At 48.4% G+C, this 22,238-nt stretch overlaps 2 protein-coding genes and 2 non-coding genes across 10 annotated transcripts in view; all 4 read right to left on the bottom strand.

Annotated features, from left to right (window-relative positions):
* Positions 1-1,254, bottom strand: part of BAZ2A (bromodomain adjacent to zinc finger domain 2A) — a 40,542-nt gene extending 39,288 nt beyond the window's left edge. For 3 of the 7 annotated variants that reach the window (XM_063694619.1, XM_055359342.2, XM_063694621.1), the window contains exon 1: positions 729-907. Coding sequence is in view for 4 of the 7 variants with exons in the window: in XM_055359338.2 (XP_055215313.2) it covers positions 729-732 (4 nt within the window). In the remaining 3 variants the exon portion in view is untranslated. Of the gene's footprint in view, positions 1-728; positions 908-1,237 lie in introns of those variants that run through there. The other 4 variants (XM_055359338.2, XM_055359339.2, XM_031016668.3 and 1 more) reach the window with 2 other exon arrangements.
* Positions 1,255-2,709: 1,455 nt separating this feature from the next.
* ATP5F1B (ATP synthase F1 subunit beta) lies at positions 2,710-17,224 on the bottom strand. Its single transcript, XM_004053385.4, has 11 exons — positions 16,458-17,224; positions 10,381-11,082; positions 9,715-9,897; positions 9,325-9,499; positions 8,380-8,501; positions 7,946-8,130; positions 7,215-7,373; positions 7,000-7,122; positions 4,511-4,723; positions 3,637-3,838; positions 2,710-2,958 (listed from the first exon to the last, which is right to left on the bottom strand). The coding sequence occupies exons 2-11, from the start codon at positions 10,505-10,507 to the stop codon at positions 2,858-2,860; spliced, it is 1,590 nt and encodes a 529-aa protein (XP_004053433.2). The 5' UTR covers positions 10,508-11,082; positions 16,458-17,224; the 3' UTR covers positions 2,710-2,857.
* On the bottom strand, positions 8,223-8,293 carry LOC115930324 (small nucleolar RNA SNORD59). The gene has a single exon (XR_004066963.1). It is a non-coding gene; the product is annotated as a small nucleolar RNA SNORD59 (small nucleolar RNA).
* LOC115930323 (small nucleolar RNA SNORD59) lies at positions 9,571-9,645 on the bottom strand. The gene has a single exon (XR_004066962.1). It is a non-coding gene; the product is annotated as a small nucleolar RNA SNORD59 (small nucleolar RNA).
* Positions 17,225-22,238: the final 5,014 nt, after the last annotated feature.

Genomic DNA, 22,238 nt, shown 5'->3' with positions numbered 1-22,238 from the left:
GTTTCAGCTCCTCAGGGCCCCATCCCTACGGCTGTGGGGCCTTTGGAATCAGGAAGCCACGAAGGCAAAAACCTCCTATCCTCTCAACCTCAATCCTGCCTCCCACTCAGTGCCCTCAGTGACTGTAGTGTGGGGGCCATCAATAGCAGCCCTAGTGAGGCTGATGTGGGACCATGAGAATCGACTTTGGTTCAGTTTTCCCCCAACCACCACCACCCTTGCTTCAGTCTCTGGGGCAACAGGAAGCAGCTGCTCAGTGCAGCCCCCACCTGAAGGTGGGTCAAGGTGGGGGAGGAGAGAAGACAGACTTAAAAGGCCTTAGAAAAATGAGAGGGAGGGGAGGCATTTTAAAGACCTTCCAGCACTGCCAAAAGCCGGCTTTACTTTTGTGGGGGCTAGCAGTGAGTACTGTCAAAATTTCCTTGAATCTCAACAGCTTAAATGAGGAGGGGCAGGGGCAATCCTCCATGGGGCGGCGGGGAGGGGGCTGGGAAAGCCCTGGCCTAAGATGCGTCTCAGGCTCTTCCTTAGAACTGGGGCTTGCCCATACTCAGGATCCCGTGGTCGGCAGCCTCGCTAGCTGAGCCCTGTGCCCCCCGTCCCCCAGAGTCCTGTTTCCTCTCCTTCAACCCCCAAATGAGCAAAGGTTAGGCCCCACCCCTGCTGAGTCAGCCAGGGAGGGAGTAGGCATCCCTCAGGCCTTCCCCGGGGCTGGTCCCCATACTCACCCATGTCAGGCTGGCAGAGCTCCAGGCTGGGACCACCCAGCTCCTCACTGTCCTTGGGCCCCCACTTCACGTAAAGGTTGGTGTTGGATCCTCCCAAACTGAGCTGGGAACTAGCAAGAATCAAAAAGCCAGTGTATGCTTCCTGCGAACCACACAGCCTGAACTGCTGTAGGGTGATGTCCCTGTGTGACAGACCGGGGTGGGGAGGGAGGAGGGAAGGGCGGGGCTTTCTCTGGGTGGAGAGAGGGAGGAGGCGAGGACAGGGCAGACCAGGAGAAATATGGAGGAAGGTTAGAGCTGTGTTGACACTCCAGTGGCATGGTAGAAGAGGCCGGCAAAGGTGGAAGGAAACAAATAGTTGCAGCTACTGAGAGGGAGAAGGTTCTCGATAAACGCTGAAGGACGTGAACATGTTGGGGGAAGGGGTGGAGGGATGCAAAAGACCTTTAGGATTTCAGTTCCCAGGTCTGTATCGGGTGACGTGAGAAAACAAAGCAGAAAGGGCTCACCTGTACCCTAGGACTTTTTCTACCAGCTTCTTACCCACTCCAGAGTCAGGACCTAGAGGAAGTGTCCCCACCCCCATAACTCAGCATTTCCCCAAATCCCAGCTTTTCTGGGAGCAAACTACCAGCACAAGCAGCTCAGGGGCTCCACCTTCTGTCCAGATCATGACACAGGAGAGACTGCGGGAGAGGCTGCTGCCAAGGACGTCATAGGCAGATGGAAGGAAGCTTAGAGGCCCCTACTCCACCCCTGGCCCCGCGCCAAAAAGCCCTCCCCAATCTTCAGCCCCCAGGGGCCTCTGAATTGGAGCTCAGCTTGTCCCCGCCCAGCTTCTACCTAACTTGATGGACTCAGCGGGTGGAGCTTATAGATACAGGCTCCTCCCCAGGACAAAAGCCCCGGCTGGTCTGTAAACAGTCTTTAACTGAGAGCCACATCCCAGCAAATGGCCTTCATGGATTTGAAAATGGGATCACAGTTCTTGCAGAGTCTCCAGCGCTACCGCGAGAGGGCAGTAGGATGGGTCTGGTCCCGGAAAAGAACACAAGAGGAACCCAATCTGACCTTGCACGCTTCTTTTAAATTGAAATGGTGAAATATACCTTCTACCCCTGCACCTCTCAGTCGGCTAAAATGAAGGGAAAATAACCTAACTTCATTAGTTTAGAAGCCCAAGCCAGCAACTCTGAAAATTGCTATTCCCTTGTAAGATTATCTTTTCTGGACTTTCATAAGGGGATCTTCACAGAGGGTGGACTAGGCCTTATGGTATTATATGCCTCTGCATAGCCTCAAGGAATCACAAGCAACTTTAGGCTTGCCCAAAATGTCAGGAAGTAGTTAAGTACACTTTCTGAAGACATGAAGGCCTAACCAAGATGTAGAGAACCCTTTTGATTCCATTTTAACAAAGATCAGTATTCTTCATCACTATTTCTTGAAAATTTAATTCATTAAACTCAGATTAACCCCTGGAAATAAGTTATTTCTAAAACGAGTTTTTCCCAATATGCCCTTCAAAAAAGGCCTATTTTTAACCAAGAAGTAGGGATGTGCCACACGGAATAGAGGCCAAAAAAAAAAAATCAATTTGTATTGAACAAAAGGCCCAAAACTGAGGCCCTACTAAGATCACACTACCCACAGGAAACCCCTCACAAGAGGTACGGTTGTCCATCAACAAAAGAGAATGGCTATTTTTAGGGACCGATTTCAAACATACATGGCCCACTTCATGCTGAAACTGCTTCTTATAGCCACTCTAAAAATCTAATTGTTGAAAACAGTGCTGGTGATGTGAGACTACATACACCTGTAGCCCCAGCTACTCAGGAGACTGAGGTGGGAGATCTCGAGCCCAGGAGTTAGAGACCAGTCTTGGCAACACAGCCAGACACCGTGTCTCTAAAACTAAAATTAAATACATAACCCTTCAGTGTTGACTATGTTGTCAGAACCAAGAGAATCAGACAAATTCTGAGGGGTGTACATTTTATTGGAAACCTTAAATACTGTTCAGAAAGAATATATCTTCAATCAAGGCTCTTGTGCAGCCTACACAGAAAAATGAAGCTTTTTGGGTTAGGGGCAAGGAGAGGGACAGTACAGAGGACAAAGACCCCTCACGATGAATGCTCTTCAGCCAGCTTATCAGCTTTTGCCACAGCTTCTTCAATGGGTCCCACCATATAGAAGGCCTGTTCTGGGAGATGGTCATATTCACCTGTATGACGGGGGAGAAAAAAAAAAGAGTAAGAAGCGGAGGGATATCAACTTTCTGCATCGTGTAACATTCCTCACCACTTCAGGCCATCAGTTAGAATGTGATGAATTCATGTCATCTTAGAAAGCTTAAATTTCCCTCACAAATCAAATTTACAAGACATGATACAGTACGAATTAAGAACACATGGGCCAGGCACGGTGGCTTACACCTGTAATCCCAGCACTTTGGGAGGCCAAGGCAGGCGGATCACCTAAGGTCAGGAGTTCGAGACAAGCCCAGCCAACATGGCGAAACCCCATGGCTACTAAAAATACAAAAATTAGCTAGGCGTGGTGGCGTGTGCCTGTAATCCCAGCTTGGATGGTTGAGGCTGGAGAATCACTTGAACCCGGTAGGTGGAGGTTGCAGTGAGCCAAGATTGCACCAGTGTACTCCAGCCTGGGCGACAGAGACTCAGTCTCAAAAAATACATATAAAATAAAAGGGAGCTAGAGAATCAAGTAACAAATCACACTCAAATTAAATGTAGAGTATTTTCAAACAAAATCAATGGGAAAGTTTGTTTTTTAAATTAAAAAATATAATTAAGCATAGTATATTACATATATTGCTTGACGGTTGTTGGAATGGGACCACAGCACAGTAAACATTCAAGATTTGTACTCAAAATCTCACCGGCCAAAATCTGCTGGAATCCTTTGATGGTCTCCTTCAGGGGTACCAGCTTCCCCATATGACCTGTGAAGACCTCAGCAACCTGGAATGGCTGAGACAAGAAACGCTGTATTTTCCGTGCACGGGACACGGTCAACTTGTCTTCCTCAGAAAGTTCATCCATACCCAGGATGGCAATGATATCCTGGAGGGATTTGTAGTCCTATGAGAAAAAAGGAGACTGAGTTAAGTATTCTCATTCCTTTAATTTGGACAAGCTAACAAAGGGAAAGTTACATGCCAGGGGGCAGAGAAGGTGGTGGTGTTATGAGGGCCCTCAGCCAAGAAAGATCAGTGTCTTGTTCTCCATAGTCCTAGTTTGGTGCTGTTAGAAAAATATTGCATTCCGCCGGGCGCAGTGGCTCACGTCTGTAATCCCACCACTTTGGGAGGCCACGGTGGGTGGATCATGAGGTCAGGAGATCGAGACCAGCCTGACCAACTGATGAAACCTGGTCTCTACTAAAAATACAAAAATAGCCAGGCATGGTGGCGTGCACCTGTAATCCCAGGTACTCAGGAGGCTGAGGCAGGAGAATCGCTTGAACCTGGGAGGCGGAGGTTGCAGTGAGCCGAGATGGCGCCACTGCACTCCAGCTTGGGAGACACAGCGAGACTCATCTCAAACAAAAAAAAAAAAAAAAGAAAGAAAAATATTGCATTCCAAAGCGTTAAGTACCTGGAAACTCAAGAGACCTCATTAGCTCTCACTAGCAATTGCCAGCCTCAACTTTCCTTGCTCCAAAACAAATCACTAAGAAAGATCCAGTCCTCATATAGTCCCCACAGTCCCTCTTTTTGACTTTCCGGACACTGATCCCACATATATACTCACCTGCAGGATCTTTTGCACCCCACGGGCAACATCGTAATGCTCACTGCCAACAATGTTGGGATCCATGATACGAGAGGTGGAGTCTAGAGGATCCACAGCTGGATAGATGCCCAGCTCAGCAATGGCACGCGACAGTACAGTGGTAGCATCCAAATGGGCAAACGTAGTAGCAGGGGCAGGGTCAGTCAAGTCATCAGCAGGCACATAGATAGCCTAAAGTGAGATCCCATGAAGAACAGGAACCAAAGTAAATTTTTTTTTTTTTTTTGAGGGTCTCGCTCTGTCGCCCAGGCTGGAGTGCAGTGGTGCAATCTCGGCTCACTGCAACCTCTGCCTCCCGGATTCAAGCAATTCTCTGTCTCAGCTTCCCGAGTGGCTAGGACTACAGGTGCCCACCACCACACCTGGCTAATTTTTTGTATTTTTAGTAGAGATAGGGTTTCACTATCTTGGCCAGGCTGGTCTTGAACTCCTGACCTCGTGATCCACCCGCCTTGGCCTCCCAAAGTGTTGGGATTATAGGCGTGAGCCACCACGCCCAGCGAACCAAAGTAATTTTACTTAAGCCATCCCCCTTTCTGACCTATCTTTATCATCTCACTCCATATTCTTAGCACTCAAAAGACACTTCTTACCACCCCTAATACCTGCTGAATAAGCTGACAGATTATCTGGTCTCTCAGCCATGATGGAAGAATTTTTAGTATCATTCTTTTTGTTCTTCATCTTTTATTTTAACTATTTTAATGCCCACCTTTAGAATTAAAAACAAGAGGCTGGGGGCCGGGCACGGTGGCTCATGCCTATAATCCCAGCACTTTGGGAGGCCACGGAGGGCAGATCAGGAGGTCAGGAGTTCGACACCAGCCTGACCAACATGGTGAAACCCCGTCTCTATTAAAAAGACAAAAACAAAAACAAAAATTAGCCAGGCATGGTGACGCATGCCTGTAATCCCAGCTATGCAGGAGGCTGAAGCAGGTGAATCTCTTGAACCCAGGAGGTGGAGGTTATAGTGAGCCAAGATTGTGCTACCACACTGTAGCCTAGGCGACAGACTCCGTCTCAAAAAAATAAAAAATAAAAAAAAAATAAAAAAATAAAAAAGAGGCTGGGCACAGTGGCTCAAGCCTATAATCCCAACACTTTGGGAGGCTGAGTCAGGCAGATCACCTGAGGTCAGGAGTTCAAGACCAGCCTGACTAACATGGTGAAACCCCGTCTCTACTAAAAATACAAAAATTAACCGGGCCTGGTGTCGGGCACCTATAATCCCAGCTACTCAGGAGGCTGAGACAAAGGAATCACCTGAACCCAGGAGGTGGAGGTTGCAGTGAGCCCAGATCGCGCCCATTGCACTCCAGCCTGGGCAATGAGAGTGAAACTCCGTCTCAAAAAAAAAAAAAAAAGAATTAAAAACAAGAACAAAAAACTTCTTGCACAATAGTTCATTACACTGAATCATGAAAAGTTCCTACAGTTTAGCCACATTTTTACTATATGTAAAATTTATGTAATTTTACTATATGTCCCATCTATATATATTTGAAAATGTATAGTACATTAATGCAGTAAATTTTTTTCTTTTGTAGATGGATTATCACTCTGCCGCCCAGGCTGGAGTGAGTGGCCCAATCTCAGCTCACCACAACCTCCTGCAACCTCTGCCTCCCAGGTTCAAGCAATTCTCCTGCCTCAGCCTCCCGAGTAGCTGGAACTACAGACAGGTGCCACCACGCCCAGCTAATTTTTTTGTATTTTTAGTAGAGATGGGGTTTCACTGTGTTAAGTCAGGATGGTCTTGATCTCCTGACCTCATGATCCTCCTGCCTTGGCCTCCCAAAGTGCTGGGATTACAGGCGTGAGCCACCATGCCCGGCCCCAAAGTGCTGGAATTACAAGTGTGAGCCACTGCACTCAGCCCTAATACAGTAAACATTTAATGCTCAGTTTCCATATAGCTCCGGACTCCCCTCAGACTAGAAACCATTGCTTTGTGATCTACATTTAAATGTATACCTTCATTTATTTTTTTTTTTATTTTTTGAGGCAGAGTCTTACTCTGTCGCCCAGGCTGGAGTGCAGTGCCCCAATCTTGGCTCATTGCAACCTCTGCCTCCCGGATTCAAGCGATTCTCCTGCCTCAGCCTCTGAGTAGTTGGGATTACAGGCGCCTGCCACAATGCCCAGCTAATTTTTTGTATCTTTAGTAGAGACGGGATTTTACCATGTTGGCCAGGCTGGTCTCTTAACTCCTGACCTCATGATCTGCGTACCTCAGCCTCCCAAAGTGTTGGTATTACAGGCATGAGCCACCACGCCTGGCCCAGTCAGTTTTATACATCTCTCTACATACATACAGCTTTGTTCCCCAGGCTGATTTCCTGGGCTCAAGCAATCTTCCTGCCTCAGCCTCCTCAGTAGCTGAGATGCACCACTGCACCCTGCCTTTATACAAATCAGATCTTCATCTATGTAATTTTTCTTACCTGTACAGAGGTGATAGATCCCTTCTTGGTAGTGGTAATTCTTTCCTGCATAGTACCCATGTCAGTGGCCAGGGTAGGCTGATAGCCCACAGCAGAAGGGATTCGGCCCAACAATGCAGACACCTAAAAGAAAAAAAGGTCTTAGGTGTCTACATCCTTAGCCTCATCCGAAGAAAGGCCAGATGAACCAGGTCCTCTCAAGCCTTCCCTCTTACCTCTGAACCAGCCTGGGTGAAGCGAAAGATGTTATCAATAAATAGCAGTACATCTTGACCTTCTTGGTCTCTGAAGTATTCAGCCACAGTCAGTCCAGTCAGAGCTACCCGGGCACGAGCACCAGGTGGTTCATTCATTTGACCATATACCAGCGCTACCTGCAATAATCATACATAATCGTAAAACCTGACAAAGGAGTAGAGAAGCCACATACTGAAGGTTCCCAAATCAGAGAAACGACCACAGATCCTTTCTCAGAAGGTGTCAGCGTTTTTGTGTGCAAGTTTCTTTTCCCTATTAGAGAAGCAGTTCAAAAAAAAAAAGACAGCTTCTTATATTAGTAAGGCAAAACTATAGTAGAAAGGAAATAAAAACCTATTCAAGTTAAGTGAAAAGTACAAAATAGGCTTAACTGAAACATATGTACCACGTCCAATCCAGCCCTCCCAAAATTAGCTTTCAAATGATGGGACTATCTACCAAAAAGAAAACCTGGAAATGTTATTTAATGTCAGTATCAAAGAGGAAAGAAAATGTCCATTTGTGTATTGGAAGTTGGGGGGGAAAACACTAACAGGTTTCCTTTGTACGTCCTGGGACATGAAAATGAAAATATTAACATTTTCTTAAAAAGAAAAAAAAATTAAATAGAAAATATAGAACATGGCTTCAGTTGGCAATAGTTTCCTGGCGTAACTACCACGTGGACATCAATTAGCTCAATGCTTACCTTAGAGGTGGCATCTTTTAAGTTGATAACACCAGATTCAATCATTTCATGGTATAAATCATTGCCTTCACGGGTCCTCTCACCAACACCAGCAAACACAGAGTAACCACCATGGGCTTTGGCGACATTGTTGATTAACTCCATGATCAGTACAGTCTTGCCAACTCCGGCACCACCAAAAAGCCCTATAAGAGGTTGAAAAGAAAGAATATTTAAGAGTTCTGCTTTCCTAAATAAGCAAACTTCAAAAAAAGTAATTGCTTCCTTCCATCCTATTCCTTCTCAGAAATTGCATCTGGCTTCAGCAAACTCAGAAGAACGAAAGTCAGAACGTACTCATCAGTGAGGAATAGATGTCAAAATCCACTCATAACATTGTATGAGTTTTTCCTCCCATATTAGGTTTGGAAAATATGTACCCCTTAATAACATACCAATTTTGCCACCCTTGGCATAGGGAGCTAGCAGATCGACAACCTTGATACCAGTCACCAGAATTTCCTGCTCAACACTCATTTCCATGAACTCTGGAGCCTCAGCATGAATGGCAGCAAATCTGTAAAGGTAGAAGAGAGGATAGTATCTATTCACCTTGTTGAAAGCAAATGATAATCTTATATATCCCTCCCTATCAACTCTCAAGTCCATCCCTTTACCTGAGGAACCACAGTCTTACCTCCCCTTTGTTACATAAATCAGATAAACTATCATCTAGGATCTAACCCAACTTTCTGCAATAAAGAAAATCATTATCTTAGGAAACAATAATCCCATTCCCTGACTTTAACTGTCATAAATTTTTCATTTTACTGAGCCTTAACCTAACAGCATTCCCTCACACACCAATAGCAAATACAAAAACCTACAAGTTTTGGAGACTCCTAAACCTAAGCCATAAGACCGAGTCTTAAAAATACTCAACTAGCCGGGCGCAGTGGCTCATGCCTGTTATCCCAGCACTTTGGGGGGCCGAGGTGGGGGGGGGATCACCCGAAATCAGGAGTTCGAGACCAGCCTGGCCAACATGGTGAAACCCCATCTGTACTAAAAATACAAAAATTAGCCGGGCATGATGGCATGCACCTGTAATCCCAGCTACTCAGGAGGCTGAGACAGGAGAATCACTTGAACCCGGGAGGTGGGGTTGCAGTGAGTCGAGAGCGAAACTCCCTCTCAAAAAAAAAAAAACCTCAAGTAGTAGGCTTTTGTCAATCAGAAATTCTGCATCCTAATTTCTTCAGGTGAAACTGCACTGTGTGATTTTAATAATCGAACGTATCAGAAGAAAAATTCTGCTTTAGGAGAACGTGTCACCTTAATGTGTAAAACTGCAAATAACAGAAGTTCCTTTGTGCATAGATGCAATAAGAGCAACTTACTGTTTGGTTTTGATGGGACCTCTTTCATCAATAGGTTCTCCAATGACATTCATGATTCTGCCCAAAGTCTCAGGACCAACAGGAATTTTGATTGGTGCACCAGAATCCAGTACTTTCTGGCCTCTAACCAAGCCTTCTGTACCATCCATAGCAATAGTCCTTACTGTGCTCTCACCTGTTAGATACAGGCATCGCAGGGTTATACATAAGGATAAATTGGTATCAAGACCTAAGTCGACCAGGACTCCTTCTCAGTACCTAAATGTGGCTTCAGCAAACTCAGAAGAACGAAAGTCATTTTGATAAAATCATCATAGAAGGGAGACAGCTTGGTTTTGGGGATATTTGGGCTACACGAGGTCTTTACTATTCCTAACAAACTCTACTTACCCAAATGCTGGGCCACCTCCAAAACCAGTCTGGTCTCCCTGCCTTGCACTTCCAGGGCATTTAGAATTGGTGGTAGTCCCTCATCGAACTGGACGTCCACCACTGCGCCAATGACCGCCACGATGCGCCCGGTGGCGGCGCCTGCTTTTGGCGAAGGAGATGTTTGCGCCGCACAGTCCCTGACTAACAGACAAAAGATATTGGAAGGAGCTGGGGTCAGGCCAGTTAAAGGTCATCGGAAGCCAGGACTTAACACACAAGGAGAGAAAAACTCAGCCGAAGTCAGGCCTCTTTCCGCTTGTACGGAACGCGTGTCCAAGAGGGAAGGCCGCGCAGCGATCGATAAAGCGCCTGCACAGCCTTCCCATCCGCATGCACAAGACCCCATTTTTCGAGAGTTCAGTACCCCTATTCAACCGGAAGGTCAACGCACCTGCCCGCACCTTTTCCGTCACACAAAGAACTTCATACAAAATGGGACAGAGCTGTGCCGAAGAAACCTCCTATGGGTGTCCCATTCTTGTTCTCCAGCCATTAGAGAGCAAGACGCGGCTCCAGGCATCCTTTTAACACCACGGATCCCTTAGGCCCGAGCTACCATCGTTCCCCGGCTCAAGGTCATGGGGCGGCAAAATGGAACGTTAGCTCCTAGAGAAAAGCACTTACCAGGATGGACCGCCGTCGGAGCGGCCCGCAGTAAGAGCTGAGCTGGGGGAAGCGACGCTGAAGGGGTGAGTCCCCGCAAGGCCCCGGAGGCCGAAGCAGCGGCCACCCGACCCACAAGCCCCAACATGGCGTAGTCCGGGTGGAGACTGAAGGCTGCAGCAACCGCAGCCGCCTGCTCTCCTGCCGTTGAGGCGAGGCCTACGCTGCAGTAGGCAGGTCCATTGGGTGAACTGGCTGCTCATCATTCTCTGTGCTGCTTCTACAGGTTAATACACGCTGATCTTCTCATCCATTGGTCAAAACTGGTGCTAATCTGAAATTCCTTTTTTTTATTGGACAGTGTGAGGTTAGAGGGCGTCACTCTGAGCCTCAAAACTTAATTGGATCATAGCGACGTCCGTTGGACAGGGTAATCAGAGGAACTACGTTTAGGAAAGGGGCCGAGTTCCTGTTGAAAGTGCGTGGCCTGTCTTTGCCTGTCCTTGGGCTTTCTCCTTAGATAGGTCCTTGATCTAGGTGACAGCCATAGGGGCGGTGGTTAGGGAAGTGGTAGTGCGGTGAAGCACCACTGAAGGTGAGCGTGGCGAAGTCAGGAGCCCTCTTTAGAGCCAAAATAAGGTTTTTCTCTCGAAGTAGTGAGATTGCAAGCTCCCAGGCGATTGCACAGATTAGCAACCTAGACAGGATCTTTATCATTTAAACCTATTAAAATGAAAGAAACTAATGTAACCAGTACTTTAGCTGGGCATTGAGGAGACTCAATAATAAGATAAATAAGACTAAGAACCTTCCTTTTAAGGTCCAGATGAACAAACAATGCAATAATGTGATGGTTCCTGGTTAGCATAAACTGGGTGCACGAAAGACGAGGGGATAAATTTGGGTCACCTAGAGATACAGAATTGTCCACCTTGAAGGAAGCTGAGAGACCTCAGCTATGAAATGTGAATAGAAATTCTTAGGGCAGGCTGGGAGCGGTGGCTCACGCCTGTAATCCCAGTACTTTCGGAGGCCGAGGCAGGTGGATCACCTGAGGTCGGAGTTCGAGACCAGCCTAGCTACCATGGTGAAACCCCGTCTCTACTAAAAATACAAAAATTAGCCGGGCACGGTGGCTCACGCCTGTAATCCCAGCACTATGGGAGGCCGAGGCGGGCGGATCACGAGGTCAGGAAATCGAGACCATCCTGACATAGTGAAACCCGGTCTCTACTAACAATACAAAAAATTAGCCGGGCGTGGTGGCGGGCGCCTGTAGTCCCAGCTACTCGGGAGGCTGAGGCAGGAGAATGGCGTAAACCCGAGAGGCGGAGCTTGCAGTGAGCCGAGATAGCGCCACTGCACTCCAGCTTGGGCGACAGAGTGAGACTCTCTCAAAAAATAAAATAAATATATAAAATAAAATAGGCTGGGCACCGTGGCTCACGCCTGTAATCCCAGCACTCTGGTAGGCCGAGGTGGGCAGATCATGAGGTCAAGCAATCTGGACCATCCTGGCCAACATGGTGAAACCCCGTCTCTACTAAAAATACAAAAATTAGCTGGGCGTGGTGGCGGGCACCTGTAGTCCGAGCTACTCAGGAGGCTGAGGCAGGAGAATGGCGTGAACCTGGAAGGCGGAGGTTGCAGTGAGCCGAGATCGCGCCACTGCACTCCAGCCTGGTGACAGAGCGAGACTCCGTCTCAAAAATAATAATAAATAAATAAATAAATAAATAAATAATAAAATAAGTAAAAAGGGCTGGGCTGGGCACGGCCAGCCCAGTAATCCCAACACTTTGGGAAGCCGAGGTGGGTGGATAACTTGAGCCCAGGAGTTCAATACCAGCCTGGGCAACGTGGTGAAACCTTGTCTCTAAAAAATATGTAAAAAAATAAACACGCACACACACACACACACACACAAGTAGCCAGGTGTGGCATGTGCCAGTAGTCCCAGCTACTGGGGAAGCTGAGATGGGAATATGGCTTGAGCCCAGGAGGTGGAGGTTGCAGAGAGCTAAGATTGCACCATTGTACTCCGTGCTGGCTGACATTATGAGACCCTGTCTCGACAAAAAAAGAAAAATAAAAAAGAAGAAAAAAAAATTAGGGCTGAAAAAAATCCTCTGGGTTTGGGTTTGGCAACTAGGAAATCATTCCATGGTGGAGTGGGATCAAAACTAATTTCAATGGACTGCATCAAAACATAGGATTTTGGCTGGGTGTGGTGGCTTACTACCTGTAATCCCTGCACTTTGGGAGGCCAAGGCCTGTAGATCACCTGAGACCAGGCTGGCCAACATGATGAAACCTGGTCTCTACTAAAAATACAAAAAATTAGTCCGGGCGCGGTGGCTCACTCCTATAATCCCAGCACTTTGGGAGGCCAAGGCGGGCAGATCACCCGAGGTTGGAAGTTCGAGACCAGCCTGACCAACATGGAGAAACTCGGTTTCTACTGAAAATACAAAATTAGCTGGGTGTGGTGGCCTGTAATCCCAGCTATTTGGGAGGCTGGGACAAAAGAATCACTTGAACCCAGGAGGCGGAGGTTGCGGTGAGCTGAGATTGCACCATTGCGCTCCAGCCTGGGCAACAAGAGTGTAACTCCATCTCAAAAAAAAAAAAAAAAAAAAGAGAATATTGCATATTGCCACTGGAGCCAGGCTGGGAATCTTGTGTTTGCCACTCACTAGCTGTCATTGGGCAAGTTATTTAATCTCTTTACATCAGTTTTCTCATCCATAAAAGGGATACTACTACTAACAATGGGGATTATATCCTAGGATTGTTTTGAGAATTAAGTAGACTAATATAAGAAAGAAGCATTGAGAACAATGCCTGGCACAAAATTAGCCCTATATATACATGATATTATTATTTTTGTTTACTATTGACTAATGTCAATGGTATCCTATCCAATCCATTCAATAATTTGTTCCTCTCATACATTTTGTGAGCAGATTCTGTTTAGTATAATGCCCTTGAAAAAGTAATATAGGGCAAATAATGTTGAGGATGTTTTTTAAATTCTAGACAATGTGGGTTGCTTAAAAAAAAAGCAGAGATGAAAAAGAAATCAAAATAAAGATTCCTTTTGTCATTTGTGAGCCTGTTATATCATATCTATGGCCTCATCTGTTTCTGACCTGAACAAGGATAATTTTACAGGCTGGGCATGGTGGCTTGCGCCTATAATCCCAGCACTTTGGAACGCTGATATGGGGGCATTACATGAGTCCAGGAGTTGGAGACCAGCCTGGGCAACATGGTGAAACCCTGTTTCTACAAAAATACAAAAATTAGCCAGGCATGGTGGTATATGTCTGTATTCCCAGCTACTGGGAAGGCTAAGATGGGAGGACGGCTTGAGCCCAGAAGGTAGAGGTTGTAGTGAGCTAAGATTGCACCATTGCAGGAGGCTACTCAGGAAGCTGAGGTGGGAGGATTGCTTGAGCCTAGGAGATGGAGGTTGCAGTGAGCCGATATCTGCGACACTGCACTCCAGCCTGGGCAACATAGTGAGACCCCCATCTCAAAAAAAAGAGATAATTTTATATAAAAGTGAAGAAGCTCCAAGACTTCCTCCCTCTCCCCCCTTTCCAGCAAGACTTAATCTGATTTGAGAACTTTGGTTTTGTATCACCAATTTGGGTCTTGGCAAAATTAGAGTATTATTAACCATTAAACACATTACTCTGACATTTTTTTCTTTTTTTTGAGATGCAGTATCAATCTTGTTGCCCAGGCTGGAGTGCAATGGTGCTATCTCGGCTCACTGCAACCTATGCTTCCCAGGTTCAAGTGATTCTCCTGCCTCAGCCTCCCAAGTAGCTGGGACTACAGGTGCGCACCACCATGCCTGGCTAATTTTTTTGTATTTTTACTAGAGACAGGGTTTCACTATGTTGGCCAGGCTGGTCTCGAACTCCTGAACTCAGGTGATCCGCCCACCTGGAACTCCCAAAGTATTGGGATTACAGACGTGAGCCACTGCCCCCTCCTGCCTACTCTGACATTTCTTTTTTTTTTTTTTTTTTTTTTGAGACAGAGTCTTGCTCTGTCACCCAGGCTGGAGTACGGTGGCACGAACTCGGCTCACTGCAACCTCCGCCTCCCAGGTTCAAGCAATTCTCCTGCCTCAGCCTCCTGAGTAGCTGGGATTACAGGCACACACCACCACACCTGGCTAATATTTTGTATTTTTAGGAGAGATGGGGTTTCACCATGTTGGCCAGGCTGGTCTTGAACTCCTAACCTCGTGATCCGCCCACCTTGGCCTCCCAAAGTGCTGGGATTACAGGCATGAGCCACTGCTCCTGGCCTACTTTGACATTTCTTTTTTTTTTTTTTTGAGTCAGAGTCTCGCTCTGTTGCCCAGGCTGGAGTGCGGTGGCATGATCTCAGCTCACTGCAAGCTCTGCCTCGCGGGTTCATGCCATTTTCCTGCCTCAGCCTCCCGAGTAGCTGGGACTACAGGCGCCTGCCACCACATACCCAGCTAATTTTTTTTTTTGTATTTTTAGTAGAGACGAGGTTTAACCATATTAGCCACGATGGTCTCGATCTCCTAACCTCGTGATCTGCCCACCTAGGCCTCCCAAAGTGCTGGGATTACAGGCGTGAGCCACCGCACCTGGTGACATTTCTTAATCCAAGTTTCTAAGAAAAACATTCATACCAGGTAACCGAAGATCGTCACTTTTTGAAATGTATCACACATTTGTCCTCTTATCAAATTACCAAGTAATTTAACTTTTCTTGGGTATTAGGGTTATTCATTCAACAAACCTTTTTATCACATTGCAATGCTAAATGCTTTCAGTGTTAATGAGGTGGGGCTCCATGGCTCACGCCTGTAATCTCAGCACTTTGGGACCCCAAGATGGGAGGATTCCTTGAGCCCAGGAGTTTGAGACCAACCTGGGCAATGTAGGGAGACCCCGTCTCTATTAAAAAAAAAAAAAAAAAAGGGCCGGGCATGGTGGCTCACACCTGTAATCCCAGCACTTTGGGAGGCAAAGGCGGGTGGGTCATGAGGTCAGGAGATTGAGACCATCCTGGCTTACGCGGTGAAACCCCATCTCTACTAAAAATACAAAAAATTAGCCAGGTGTGGTGGTGGGCGCCTGTAATCCCAGCTACTCGGGAGGCTGAGGCAGGAGAATGGCATGAACCCTGGAGGCGGAGCTTGCAGTGAGCCAAGATCACGCCACTGTACTCCAGCCTCGGTGACAGAGGGAGACTCTATCTCAAAAAAAAAAAGTTAAAAGTAAAAAAGAGCTATTTCTCCATGAGACCATTAAGCTGAAGTTTGTGAACTCTTAATTTTTCTCACTCTGTTGCTATCAATGTTGGCCTTTAACAACCTCCTCTCCCTCTCTTCTGAAATCAGTTAAATTTATTAATATAAGTAATAATGTCTAAAATAGAATAAGCTTGATTAGCTCAGATTGAGATATGCCTTAACTGGCATTCTGAATAAATAATGTAATCTATTTTAGAGTTGTAACATGTTTTTGTCCTACGTATTTTTTTTTTTTGAGACGGAGTCTTGCTATGTTGCCCAGGCTGGAGTGCAGTGGCACGATCTCAGCTCACTGCAAGCTCCGCCTCCGGGTTCACGCCATTCTCCTGCCTCAGCCTCCCGAGGAGCTGGGACTACAGGCACCTGCCACCACGCCCGGCTAATTTTTTTGTATTTTTTTTAGTAGAGACAGGGTTTCACTGTGTTAGCCAGGATGGTCTCGATCTCCTGACCTCGTGATCTGCCCATGTCGGCCTCCCAAAGTGCTGGGATTAGAGGCGTGAGCCACGGCGCCCGGCCTTTCCTACATATTTCTTGATTGAGACCCAGATTGTCCAAGTGATATTTTATATAAAGTACAAGTCGGGGTGGCTGGCCGGGCGGGGGCTGCCCCCAACCTCCCTCCCGGACGGGGCGGCTGGCTGGGCGGGGGCTGCCCCCCACCTCACTCCCAGACGGGGTGGCTGCCAGGTGGAGACGCTCCTCATTTCCCAGACGGGGTGGCTGCCAGGTGGAGACGCTCCTCATTTCCCAGACGGGGCAGCTGCCGGGCGGAGGGGCTCCTCACCTCCCAGACGGGGCGGCCGGGCAGAGACGCTCCTCACCTCCCAGACGGGGTGGCGGTCGGGCAGAGACACTCCTCAGTTCCCAGACAGGGTCACGGCCGGGCGGAGGCGCTCCTCACATCCCAGAAGGGGCGGCGGGGCAGAGGCGCTCCCCACATCTCAGACGATGGGCAGCCAGGCAGAGACGCTCATCACTTCCCAGACGGGATGGCGGCCGGGAAGAGGTGCTCCTCACTTCCCAGGCTGGGCGGCCGGGCAGAGGGGCTCCTTGCATCCCAGACGATGGGTGGCCAGGCAGAGACGCTCCTCGCTTCCCAGATGGGGTGGGGCCGGGCAGAGGCTGCCATCTCGGCAGTTTGGGAGGCCAGGGCAGGAGGCTGGAGGTGGAGGTTGTAGCGACCCCAGATCACACCACTGCACTCCAGCAAAGACCAGTCAGGCATGGCGGCGCACGCCTGCAGTCCCGGGTGCTCAGCAGGCTGAGGCAGGAGAGTCGGGCAGGGAGGTTGCAGTGAGCCGAGATGGCGGCAGTGCAATCCAACCTCGGCTTGGCATCAGAGGGAGACCGTGGAGAGAGGGAGGGGGAGGGGGAGGGGAGGGGGAGGGCAGGGGAGGGGAGGGGGAGGGCAGGGGAGGGGAGGGGGAGGGCAGGGGAGGGGGAGGGGAGGGGGAGAGGGAGAGGGAGAGGGACGGAACCTGAAGTTCTAGAGTGATGCAGGAGTTACCCCTGCAAGGATGGTTATGTAAAAATGTCAAAAATAAATGGAACCTGAATGGAAAAAAAAAAAAAAAAGTACAAGTTATTTTTCACAGGGGAATAGGAACCACACAGACCCACCCAATCTGGTTTCTTATCTGAAGTTAATTCCAAATGACTGTGCTCTATAATTTAAAATTCATCCCCTCTCCCTCTCCCTCTCCCTCTCCCCACGGTCTCCCTCTCCCTCTCTTTCCACGGTCTCCCTCTGATGCCCAGCCGAAGCTGGACTGTACTGCTGCCATCTTGGCTCACTGCAACCTCCCTGCCTGATTCTCCTGCCTCAGCCTGCCGAGTGCCTGCGATTGCAGGCGCGCGCCGCCACGCCTGACTGGTTTTCGTATTTTTTTGGTGGAGACGGGGTTTCGCTGTGTTGGCCGGGCTGGTCTCCAGCTCCTAACCTCGAGTGATCCACCAGCCTCGGCCTCCCGAGGTGCCGGGATTGCAGACGGAGTCTCGTTCACTCAGTGCTCAATGGTGCCCAGGCTGGAGTGCAGTGGCATGATCTCGGCTCGCTACAACCTCCACCTCCCAGCCACCTGCCTTGGCCTCCCAAAGTGCCGAGATTGCAGCCTCTGCCCGGCCACCACCCCATCTGGGAAGTGAGGAGCGTCTCTGCCTGGCCGCCCATCATCTGGGATGTGAGGAGCCCCTCTGCCTGGCTGCCCAGTCTGGAAAGTGAGGAGCGTCTCTGCCCACCTGCCATCCCATCTAGGAAGTGAGAAGCGCCTCTTCCCGGCCGCCATCCCATCTAGGAAGTGAGGAGCGTCTCTGCCCGGCCGCCCATCGTCTGAGATGTAGGGAGAGCCTCTGCCCCGCCGCCCCGTCTGGGATGTGAGGAGCGCCTCTGCCCGGCTGCAACCCCGTCTGGGAGGTGAGGAGCGTCTCTGCCCGGCCGCCCCGTCTGAGAAGTGAGGAGACCCTCTGCCCGGCAGCCTCCCCGTCTGAGAAGTGAGAAGCCCCTCCGCCTGGCAGCCGCCCCGTCTGAGAAGCGAGGAGCCCCTCCGCCCGGCAGCCACGCCGTCTGGGAAGTGAGGAGCGTCTCCGCCCGGCAGCCACCCCATCCGGGAGGGAGGTGGGGGTCAGCCCCCCGCCAGGCCAGCCGCCCCGTCTGGGAGGGAGGTGGGGGGTCCAGCCCCCCGCCCGGCCAGCCGCCCCGTCCGGGAGGGAGGTGGGGGGTCCAGCCCCCCGCCCGGCCAGCCGCCCTGTCCGGGAGGTGAGGGGCGCCTCTGCCCGGCCGCCCCTACTGGGAAGTGAGGAGCCCCTCTGCCTGGCCACCACCCCCCCGCCGTCTGGGAGGTGTACCTAACAGCTCATTGAGAACAGGCCAGGATGACAATGGCGGTTTTGTGGAATAGAAAACGGGGAAAGGTGGGGAAAAGATTGAGAAATCGGATGGTTGCTGTGTCTGTGTAGAAAGAAGTAGACATGGGAGACTTTTCATTTTGTTCTGTACTAAGAAAAATTCTTCTGCCTTGGGATCCTGTTGATCTATGACCTTACCCCCAACCCTGTGCTCTCTGAAACATGTGCTGTGTCCACTCAGGGTTAAATGGATTAAGGGTGGTGCAAGATGTGCTTTGTTAAACAGATGCTTGAAGGCAGCATGCTCGTTAAGAGTCATCACCACTCCCTAATCTCAAGTACCCAGGGACACAAACACTGCGGAAGGCCGCAGGGTCCTCTGCCTAGGAAAACCAGAGACCTTTGTTCACTTGTTTATCTGCTGACCTTCCCTCCACTATTGTCCTATGACCCTGCCAAATCCCCCTCTGCGAGAAACACCCAAGAATGATCAATAAAAAAAAATTAATTAATTAATTTAAAAAAAATAGAAAAAAAATAAAATTTATCTTGAAGTGAAAATTACATTTTCCACCAACTCCTTTCATTACTTCTATCCACATTGGTCATACCCCCACATTCTTCCAGTACTCTGGTAATTGGTGGAATGTGTTTTTTTGGTCTCTACTACATTTCTTGACAATCATCCCGGATTATTTCAAATTCCACGAAAAGAACCCATTCAATGCCTTAGCTTCAGAGATCCTCAACCACTTCAATTCCAATTAGTTTTTCACATTCCCATTTCACATAAGCAGCCTACTTCCACAGCCATTCCCAAGTTGAAATATTCTCCTTCAGAAATCCAATATTCCCTTCTTAGGTCACAATTTGGAAGCACTATTTATTACACAAGTAACATATGAACATATTCTAGGTGTACAGGATGAGTTCTTTCACCATTACTTCCAAAACTTCCACTGTCCTTCCCAAAAATGACCATTGCATTGAAAAAACTTTTTGCATACATTCCACTCACTTTCTGTTTCATATACATATAATGCAGGGTTCCCCAGTGCCTGGGCCACGGACCAGTACCCGTCCATGGCCTGTTAGGAACCAGGCCACACAGCAGGAGGAGAGCTGTGGTCGAGTGACCAAAGCTTCATCTGTATTTACAGCTTCTCCCCACTGCTCACATTACCACCTGAATTCCGCCTCCTGTCAGATCAGTGATGGCATTAGATTCTCATAAAAATGGAAACCCTATTGTTGCGGGAAGCCAGGGACCCCAAATGGAGGGACCGGCTGAAGCCACAGCAGAAGAACATAAATTGTGAAGATTTCATGGACATTTATGAGTTCCCCAAATTAATACTTTTATAATTTCTTACGCCTGTTTTTACTGCAATCTCTGAACAGAAATTATGAAGATTTCATGTACATTTATCACTTCCCCAATCAATACTCTTATAATTTCCTATGCCTGTCTTTAATCTCTTAATCCCGTCATCTTCGTAAGCTGAGGATGTATGTTGCCTCAGGATCCTGTGATAATTGCGTTATCTGCACAGATTGTTTGTAGAGCATGTGTGTTTGAACAATATGAAATCTGGGCATCCAAAAGGAACAGGATGGCTGCGATTTTCAGGGAACAAGGGAGATAAACATTGGGCCTGACTGCCTGTGGGGCCGGACAGAACAGAGTCATGTTTCTCTTCTTACAAAAGCGAATAGGAGTAATATCGCTGAATTATTTTTCTCAGCAAGGAACAGCCCTGAGAAAGGAATGCATTCCCAGGGGGAGGTCTCTAAAATGGCCGCTCTGGAGTGTCTGTCTTATATGGTTGTAGATAAGGGATGAAATAAGCCCTGGTCTCCTGTAGCGCCCCCAGGCTTATTAGGATTAGGAAATTCCTGCCTAGTAAGTTTTAGTCAGATCGGTTGTCTGCTCTCAAACCCTGTCTCCTGATAAGATGTTATCAATGACAATGTGTGCCCAGTGGGACATGAAACTTCATCAGCAATTCTAATTTTGCCCTGGTCCTGTGACCTCACTCTGCCCCCATTTGCCTTGTGATATTTTATTGCCCTTGAAGCATGTGATCTCTGTGACCCACACCCTATTCGTACACCCCTCCCCTTTTGAAATCCATAATAAAAACTTGCTGGTTTTGCAACTTAGGGGGCATCACGGATCCTGCTGACATGTGATGTCTCCCCTGGACACCCAGCTTTAAAATTGCTCTCTTTTATACTCTTTCCCTTTATTTCTCAGACCGGCTGACACTTAGGGAAAATAGAAAAGAACCTATGTTGAAATATTAGGGGCTGGTTCCCCTGATACCCTATTGTTGTTTTTTGTTTTGTTTTCTGGTTTTTTTTTGAGACGGAGTCTCGCTCTGTTGCCCAGGCTGGAGTGCAGTGGCATGGTCTCGGCTCTCTGCAAGCTCTGCCTCCTGAGTTCATGCCATTCTCCTGCCTCAGCCTCTGGAGTAGCTGGAACTACAGGCACCCACCACCACGCCTGGCTAATTTTTTTGTATTTTTTTTAGTACAGACAGGGTTTCACCGTGTTAGCCAGGATGGTCTCGATCTCCTCACCTTGTGATCCACCGGCCTCAGCCTCCCAAAGTGCTGGGATTACAGGCGTGAGTCACCGTGCCCTGCTGGAAACCCTATTGTTAACCGAGCAAGCAAGGGATCTAGGTTGCACATTCCTTATGAGAATCTAATGCCTGATGATCTGACACTGTCTCTCATCACCCTAAGATGGGACTGTCTAGTTGCAGGAAAACAAGCTCAAGGCTCCCACTGATTCTACATTAAGGTCAGTTGTATAATTATTTCATGAACCATATCCCCCACCCCCATCCTTGGAAAAATTGTCTTCCACAAAATCGGTCCCTGGTGCCAAAAAGGTTGCTCACTGCAACCTCCGCCTCCCAGGTTCAAGCAAGTCTCCTGCCTCAGCCTCCCGAATAGCTGGGATTACAGGCACATGCCACCACGCCCAGCTAATTTTTGTATTTTTAGTAGAGACGGGGTTTCACCATGTTGGCCAGGCTGGTCTCGAACTCCTGACCTCATGATCCGCCTGTCTCGGCCTCCCAAAGTGCTGGGATTACAGGCATGAACCACCGTGCCTGACCCTAGTACTCCTTTAATACATATTCCTAAACATGTTGGCTTAAAATATGCTCACTTAAATAAGATTCTGCCAAATTGCCTTCCCAAACCATCTTGCTAATTTACCAGGTTCCCAGCATCCTTGCCAAAACTTTATTTTTAAAGGTGGCTAATATAATGAAATTATTGACTTAATTCACTTTTTTTGAGACGGAGTCTTGATCTGTCGCCCAGGCTGGAGTGCAGTGGTGCGATCTTGGCTCACTGAAACCTCTGCCTGCTAGGTTCAAGTGATTCTCCTGCCTCAGCCTCATGAGTAGCTGGGACTACAGGCTTCCGCCACAATGCCTGGCTAATTTTTTTGTATTTTTAGTAGAGAAGGGGTTTCACCATATTGGCCAGACTGGTCTTGAACTCCCGACCTCAGATGATCTGCCTGCCTTGGCCTCCCAAAGTGCTGGGATTACAGGCATGAGCCACTTTTTTTTTTTTTTTTTTTGAGACAGGGTCTTGCTCTGTCTCCCAGGCTGCAGTACAGTGGAGTGATTACGGCTCACTGCAGCCTTCGCCTTCTGGGTTCAAGCAGTTCTTGAACTAGAACCTCCCAGGCTCA

This window comes from Gorilla gorilla, chromosome 10 (assembly GCF_029281585.2).
Source record: "Gorilla gorilla gorilla isolate KB3781 chromosome 10, NHGRI_mGorGor1-v2.1_pri, whole genome shotgun sequence".
Classification (NCBI taxonomy): Eukaryota; Metazoa; Chordata; class Mammalia; order Primates; family Hominidae; genus Gorilla; species Gorilla gorilla.
This window is presented reverse-complemented; position numbering and strand designations above follow the sequence as displayed.

Excerpts from the sequence above, each read along its gene's own strand:
- ATP5F1B (XM_004053385.4), bottom strand. The coding sequence starts at position 10,507 with ATGTTGGGGCTTGTGGGTCGGGTGGCCGCTGCTTCGGCCTCCGGGGCC. Across the intron at positions 9,898-10,380 it reads TCCGACGGCGGTCCATCCTG|TCAGGGACTGTGCGGCGCAA; the intron begins GTAAGTGCTTTT and ends TTTGTCTGTTAG. Across the intron at positions 7,374-7,945 it reads TAAAAGATGCCACCTCTAAG|GTAGCGCTGGTATATGGTCA; the intron begins GTAAGCATTGAG and ends TGATTATTGCAG.